At 44.5% G+C, this 8,177-nt stretch overlaps 1 protein-coding gene across 1 annotated transcript in view; it reads left to right on the forward strand.

Annotated features, from left to right (window-relative positions):
* The first annotated feature begins 468 nt into the window (after positions 1 to 468).
* The window catches only part of LOC119242889 (trans-3-hydroxy-L-proline dehydratase-like), a 24,534-nt gene continuing 16,825 nt past the window's right edge, over positions 469 to 8,177 (forward strand). The window contains exon 1 of the mRNA XM_054693973.1: positions 469 to 661. Within this exon, the coding sequence (XP_054549948.1) occupies positions 469 to 661 (193 nt within the window). The remainder of the gene's footprint in view (positions 662 to 8,177) is intronic.

Raw genomic sequence — 8,177 nt, forward strand, 5'->3', positions numbered from 1 at the left:
AGCGGCTGCGCGCCCGCCAGAGGCCCAGCGAGGCCGCCAAGCCGCCTCCTCAAATGCTCCAGGCAGGTGTGTGTGTCTCTGCTTTTTGCTGTTATTGTTGTTTTGGGTTCTATGTGTTATTTGGCATCATTTTCGGTTATTTTTGCGTCTGGGAACACTGATAAAATTGCATGTAAATTAATGGTAGCTATTTCGCTTTCTGCCTTTCTGGCTTAGGAAAGCTATCCCAGGAGCTGGAGAATGACAGCAACCTGTGTGTCTTAAGCGTTTTCCACATCGAGAAATAACTTTCTCCACAATAACCTTAGTTTTTCATTAATTTCATAAAAAAAAGGCATAGCCGTTTTGCCCAGATCTGTTGTCTTTGTCACAATGTTTATTGTTCTCCATTTTCATAGCACTCTCCATTAACAAAGCGTTTTTATGTCATTGACTTCTCACAGGCCCCAGCGGGTCAGTGTTGGGTACATGGACGTTGTCAGGCGTTCCCTGCCCTCCCGGCGTGAGCATCAGGGAGCCACACCTGTGGCCTTGTGCGCATGCCTCATGGCGGCACCTGGGGTGTGGCGTGGGCGCCTTCAGTGCAAGCACCTGAGCCGGAGGCTGCGCTACGTAAGGGCGGAGTCAGCGAGCAGAGAACTGAGCGCGGCCACGTCTGGCAGTAGACACGAGAGGAGAGACCAGGAGAGAACGCCTGAGAGCCCAGAAAGAGTAGATATGTGTGTGTGTGTGTGGGGGGGGGGGGGGCTGCCAGCCTCCTAGCCCCCAGGTTGCCTCACTACAGATGCTGTAGAAAATCATCAAAAGCCTGAAAAGCCACCCAGGGCTCCAGGACACCTCCTTTACCTGCCTGCCCGGATCCTCGAAGAGCTGCTCTGCCTTGCTGGTGCTGCAGTTAGGCATTGTGAGTTCACCCGTACTCTCTCCTTGTATGTAACAGGATCCAACTTTGGTGTCTTAAATAAGAAAAGGGGACTGAGGGGAAGTGATTTAAAAAGGGGCCGCGGGGCTTGGCCGGGAACCCTCCGGCAGGGCAGCAGCTGGGCATGGTCTCCTCTCAGCTCCTTCCTGTGTCTGTTCTTGAAGATCCTCTACTGGTTAGTAGTAGTGGTGGGCATTGGTTGAGCATAACAAGAGGTTTCACTAGTCCCACCAGTTTGAGGGAGTCAATTTGTTCTCTTTATGGCCCGAATCTAAATCTTACAAGGGAAGAAAATATAGTCGACCCAGGGTTGGTCAGATTTTGCTGCTACAGGTACACCTGTAACAGGAGAAAATGCTGCTGGGGCATTCTTGATAAGACAGCTCCTCTCAACATTGGGGGACAAATAATCGTGAGTTTTACACTTCTAGTTATCTGCTTCATTGTTTTGCTTGTATTTACAAAGGAGGGAATCAAGTCTTAGAAACACCGAGGGAATTATCCAAGTAGCAAAGTAATTTGTCAATATAGACATATGGACTCCAACCCCAGGTGTGTTTTGAGTACAACAGACTGCTGCTTGTTGAATGCTGTGGCTCGGGTTTTACAACAGTAACATCCTGTTTGGGCTGCTGATCATGGTTTGCCCGTTTTTCATCTCCATGTTTGGCATATGATTGGAAACCGAATTCCCTGTGTCTTTTTGTCTACAGGCTGCAGCTGGGAGCTGGGTGGACAGACACAGGTTTTGGAATTTTCTCCTGATTGACTGCGGTGCTCAGAGTGCTTTGATCCGTCAACGGAGGGAAATTGAGTGAAAATGTTCCACATGCTAATCTGGGCGGGAATTCATTGCTTAGCCCAGCTTTCGTCTCACATCTTGTGCCTAATGCCAGTAACGAAATCTCCAAGCTCAATTAGCAGTGGTTACAGCCCAGTGAACACGAATCCAGAAGCTGCTTTGACATGATGTTTCATCAGCGAGTGCTATAGCCACAGACCTGCTCCTCAGCCAGTGACGAGGACGCCTCAGGTATTGCAACTCTGATTCTGGGGCAGTTAAGTAAGATATGTCAGGATTTTATGATTTTTTTCCTCCTAAGTTGAATAAATAAATCATAAGGTTTTATAAAACATAGCTCTGAAATAGTGCTGAGACAGCTGTGATTGACCCACGCCAACCTGTGTATTCCTCCTCCTCGTTGCAGTTACTGATTTGGGTTTAGTAAAAATGACTCATTTCAGGACAGTGAAGGAAAGGAAATCCCAGGACCTGTATATGTGCTGTTAGAACTACTTTCGTTTCCCTGGGTCGTTAGGAAAAGGATCTGGGGCCCGAAAGCAAGGCTTCCATTGTGTTGTCGTAATTCTTGAGCTGCTGCATATGTGCGGGGCATGTCTACCTAAATGGGTTTTGATGAAGAAGCCCCTGGAAGGCAAAACTAAAGGTCACAAACAACGAGGGTCCTTGGTGATAATGTCTGAGCTGCTGAGTCAGCAAACTACATTCCTGTGAATGGGTTGTGTAAGTCATTGAAGCTGGGTTTTAAACAATTTGCATTAAATTCCCAGTTACAGGTAGAATCTTGTATTCTCAGATATAAATACTATCACCAATCTGTTCTGGATAGATTATATTTGCTTAATAATTTAACTGGCTTCTTCAAAGGTGGAACACACCTGTTACATGATGGCCTGTGGATGCCTCACAGTCCAGTGAAGCAATAACGAATCTTCTAGTTTGGATCCGGCCTTCTATTTGCATGGCTACTGTTGGGTTTGAGAGTTGAGCGGTTGCTTTATTTGACAGTGCTTGAGGTATTTTGATAGAGAGGGAAATAATTGTATAAGTTAGGTTAGGTGATCCCCTTCCCTCCTTATGGTCTGAATTTTTCCTGTTCATGGGGAACTGAAGCCCGCGTGGTATGTACTCTGGCTTTTGGTTGATGAAGTTTCACTCAGAGTGCTCTGGAATGTGGGGAAGGTTTTGATGAATCTGCATCACCCAGACAACATCTTTCCCTGTGTGAGTACTTGGCAGGTGTGTGTGCTCAATTCTGCCAGTGACTTGTGAATTGAAGTCAGCAGGGCTCGCTCTTAGCTCTGAACAGCAAGGGAACTTGATACTCTTGAATTACTTTCCCTTTTGGCTTATTATATGAGACTGGTGGTCAGAATTTCTTTTTCTTAATTTTGCCATGGAGATCATTCTCATACATTCTGCTAGAACCACATGCATTTAGTAAGAGTTGGTTACCCCAGGGAGGGATACTGAGAACACCCCCTGTCAGGTAAGTGAAATTGGCAGGCTTTTTCGCTGCTAGCCTCTGGCTATCACCTGTGACCTTCGGTGCAGAAGCTGTTTTGGGGTGTGGGCTCAGGGCACGCATACCTGATGACGGACAACTAGAGTATGGTGTGGGCATGTGTTAGTAGTCACATTTGAGCCTGGAGGCTGAGGGGGCAGTGTCATACAGAGACTGGGGGTTATAGAGGGCGGTGGCAGCATGGCTATGAGAGGAAGACTACAGAGAGACAGGACCATCAGACACCAGAGAGAGCCCAAAAGCTCTGGAGAAAGAGTAAAGAATTGCCAGAGGCTGGGAGGCCTGCCGACTTCCTGATCCCCGCTGCCTCCCTGCCTGGCCAGCCTGCAGGATTGCCTCACAATAATTGGTGTAAAAAGACCATTAAATCCTAAAAAAAGCCATGGAGGGTTCCTGGACTCTCCTTTCTCCTTTATCTGCCCAAATTGATAGAGAACCTGCCCTATGCCTTGCTGGCACTGCACCCCCTCTCCAGCCAAAAAATGAAAAAGAACAAAAACACCCACAGTAGTTGAAAGGTACGGCGAGGTAAAGAAGAGCCAGGCCAAGTTTCCTTGGGGGGGGTGGGGGAAGGGAAAGTTTATTGCTCCCGGGCGGACCTCACAGACCCAAGGCGGGGGTCAGTGGAGTCTCGCACGTTGTCAGGGGGAAGCAGGGTTTTATAGGGTGAGGAGAGGTCAGGTGGGTTCCTTAGGCGGGAAAAGTTTGTAGGGCGTGAAAAGGTTCGTGGGGCAGGTAGGGGTTCTTTGTCTGAGAAGAGACTCGTGGGGGGAGGGGGGAGGCGCACCACCTGAATCCTCCAGGCAGGTATCCACATTCCTGCCCCCCAGGTGGGCTTCCTGGTTGGCTCCTGCATTCCGGCCCCCTGCATGGACCTTTCAGTAGTTTCTTCACATGTGTCTGGATATCCTGATTCTCTGCGCATGGGTTTTCCCCCAGTCATAAACGAGCAGTGGTTTGGGAGGCTTGGGAGGCTGTTGGTGTAAAACAGCTGTATTTGAATATTCTGTTCAGTTACCATCAATTCGCTAGCTCACTTTCGTGTACTTATGAAACCTTCTTCTGAGTGTGTGCAGGGATGGTATTAAAAAACACTAAGAAGCTTTACAATAGTACGTAATTTTTTTATCTATTAAATTTCCTACATTGTTAATTCTTGGACAGTAATTGATTTACAGTAATATATAGTTAATGTATAAATCAAATGAAACAGTTAAAATGTGTGTTCCTTTTTAGTCTCTGAACCGCACTTATGAAACTGCTTAGCAAGTGATAGAAGTTGTAGTGTGCATAGTTCATTAAAATGATGACGGTGACTAGATCATTTGTTAATTTTAGATGTTGTTAATGTGATCTTTTGTTGGCATAGCTGTCACATGCTGCATGATACCTATGGAATAACACAGGATAGTGTATATATAGCTTGCTCTTCACCCACCTCTCTGTGGATAGTCATTAGCTGACTTTCAGTTTTTAAAAAGTAGAGAATTTCCTTTAAAATTGATACTATCGTTCATGGTCCTGAGACCTATTTAAGTTTCTGCCAAACTAAACAATTGCATTAAAATTGTTTTCTCAATTTTATAATGTTGCCTAATAATTTTATTTATTTATTTTTTAAAAAAAGATTTATTTATTTATATTTATTTATTTATACAAGCACTGGGTACAGTCAGAAGCGTGGGAGGGTGAGAGAATTCACCAGAGCCAGAGCGGGGAGCAGAGCAGGCAGAAGGACCGAAGTACACTGCTGAGGGGAGCAGCGGGCGGCAGGAGAAGTCTGCACGCCATGTGGGACCCTCCTCCGGTGGCCGGGGAGCAGCCAGGGATGGAACCGGTGCTGCAGAGGCTGCGGGCAGCTTTGCAACCCCGAGCTAAAACTGCTGCGCCACCGGGGAGGCCCCTAATAATTTTATATGGTAAAATTCTCTCCCATCAACTAAGTCATGAAAATCATTTACTGGAATGACATTTTTAATTAAGCTGAAACTATTCAGGCCAAATGACAGGTGGTACAGTATGAAGGCTAAGCATACACTCTCTGTCACTGAGGTGCCTGGCTGGAGATTGGGACTCAACCACTTATATTTTAAGTAACTTCTTTGTTCCTCAGTTTCTTTATCTGTGAAATGGGGAATGATGGTAATCACAGGACTCTAGGAAGTATTCTTCTTTTTTGGGAGCCTTGAGCTTACAGGGGCTCCCACTTCCCTCTGGTGTGACCATCTTCCAACCCCATCTTTCTGTTACTCTCAGAGCGTGGTTCATGCTGGACCCAGTTTCCACAAGTAGTCAGTAGGGGGATTCAAGGAATGCTGTCCCAAGGTGGGCTGTCACAGCCTCTGTGTTCAGATGGCCATGAAGGACTTACCTAGGTTAGAGGGTTGCCAAAGGCATCCTCGACCCCTTTTCTGCTGGGTCAGGATGTACTCGGGCAGGTGGAACAAATACAGATATATGGGGGCATAATAGATTGGCTGCTCCCATATGTGAGTGTCAGGGTGGCGAGAGTTCCCCAGGGCTTGGGGATTGCGAGGGTGAAGGTTGGGATAAACTATGATGGGGAGCAAACAGAGCTACATTTAGGCTCTTTGTTTTGGGCATCAACCAATGAGAAAGGATACTAGGCTGTGAGGTGTGAGAGGTTCCCCCCGCCATTGGTCCAAATGTGCCAGTGATTAACCCTCTTGTTACTGGATGATGGAGAAATTTTAGGGATAATGGGAAGTTGTTCCTTAAATATATCCTACAGATATAGTTAATATTTTAAAAACTTATTGAACTGCCTGTGAAGGGTAGCAGAATATCAAAGGGAATGTAGGAAAAAAAATTTTTTTTAAGCACATGGTACTGGTAAGCTGAAGCTCAGACAAATCAATTAAGTGTCCACAGATAATGTGTGAGGGATTTGGTATTTAAATCCAGACCTATTGGTTCCAGAATCATTACAAATTGATGTCTGGAAGAGATGGAGTTCAGGTCCCATTGATGCCTCGGAAAAAATCTCTGGGTTCCGGTGACTCTGGACATTAAATGAAAATAGCTGTTCGATTTTCGAAGATTCTATCATCCACTACAACCGTGTTTTTCTCACCTGTCAGATGACCACAAATACATGTGTGGTGGTGTCTATCCATGTCTGTGTGTTTGCTCTAAAAGGAACATGACTTTCTGCTTGGAAGCTTTCAGGGGGTCACGGAACTTAACACTCAGCTTCCTGAGCTTGGTATTGCATCCTCAGGAATGAGCACTCCTTCGTGACCAGGAAGTCCAATGAAGGGAATATTTCATTCCCCAAGATACTAGAATCTGTTTCTGGAATCTTCAAGATCCAAAGAATTGATGGTGTAGTTGTGAAGCAACTATATCATCAAATGTGTAGTAAGTGGATTGCTGGAATGCTGGAGATATTGTAGGACTAGGGTTGATTTAAATGACAGGTTTGAACATTTCTTCTGCCAGGACCTAGAAGTCTTAAAACGAGATCAGGTGGCTCTGAAGTCACCTGACTAGTCTGGTGTGACTTGAACTTACATTGAAGCTAGGAAGTGGTACAAAGCCTTCCAGGTTCAGTTATCTTTTTGAGGAGCAGGAAGAGATACACACGGTGGGGCAGTGAAATGATCTGGTCACTGGAGTCAGCCTGACTCTCATCCCTAGATTTGCCATTTTGGCCAAATGGATGAACTGACAGTTCTTCCAGCCCGGTTGGTCCATTTGTCAGTTGGCATGTGAGTATAGAAGAATAATCTTTTATGTTGCTTATGTTAAATACAGATGTTAAATATTATATCTTGATCCCATTTTCAAGAACCCTCTTTGGGTTCTCTCTTTTGTGGTAGACTACATAGTCTAATGTAATTGGAACATACCTGTTTTTTCATCGCCTTAAAGGTGAGATAACATTGGTGAAAGGATTATGATACTGGTAAGGCCATTGACACCTGAGAGCTAACTGTTCTTTAAGCAGTAACACTGCCTGGCATATTGTAGGTTCTCAGTAAAAATTTGTTGATTGAATGATTACATGAGATTGTGGATTGGAAATAAAATCGAAACTTTCTATTGAACATAATATTTATATGATTGCAAAAAGACGTGGATGCTATTTTTAGTTTTACCCAAAATTTTGAATTTATATTTTTCATTGCCTTGCAAACCACAACATCTCTCAAATGATTTATTTGTACTCAGTGGGCATCAGGAGTGTCAGAAGGCTCATATGTGAATTTAGAAGAAAGTAGCCTATAAAATTTTAGTGATTTTATTTTGGAATGTCAGATAACTGGCTGTTGAAATAGAAACAGCTTTCAAATGTCACCGAATGTCTTGTAATTCTCCTCAATCATTAATTGTATGAAACTTTAAAGGCACAATCTGCATTTCCCAACTGACTGTAGATTTTAGTTGTCGAAGTAGGTACAACCACACCCAAGAGGCTTTTTTCTCCTGTCTCTTCTTAAAAATGAAATACCACTGTTTTATATCTTTAATTTTTTGACAGTATAGAATCTCTCTCCTCGGGTGTGCTTACCATAGCTCTCCTACCGCCAGAGCATCCATAGTCCACCACCATAGTCCATTGTGCTCCCTCCCCACTTTGCTTTTGCCCCACCCACTCCCCTTCCAGTAGCCTCAGATTTTAAAGGTTGGTCTTAATGTTTGTCTTCTTCTCTTTGGTTTCCTCTGTATTCCACATAGAAGCAACCATTTGGTATTTATTTTCTCCCATGCTGGCTTATTTTGCTTACCATAACTCCAGCTCCATCCATGTTGCTGCAAATGACACGAGTTTATTTTTTTTGATCACCAAGTAGTATTCCATTGTATATAGACCACAAATTCTTGATCCACTTATCTATTTTGGGGCATTTAGGTAATTTCTGTACGTTGTACTGCCATAAACATAGTGCAGGTATCCTTTGGAA

The sequence above is a fragment of the Talpa occidentalis genome, unplaced genomic scaffold (genome assembly GCF_014898055.3).
Source record: "Talpa occidentalis isolate TD23 unplaced genomic scaffold, MPIMG_talOcc4v2.1 talOcc4.13, whole genome shotgun sequence".
NCBI lineage: Eukaryota > Metazoa > Chordata > Mammalia > Eulipotyphla > Talpidae > Talpa > Talpa occidentalis.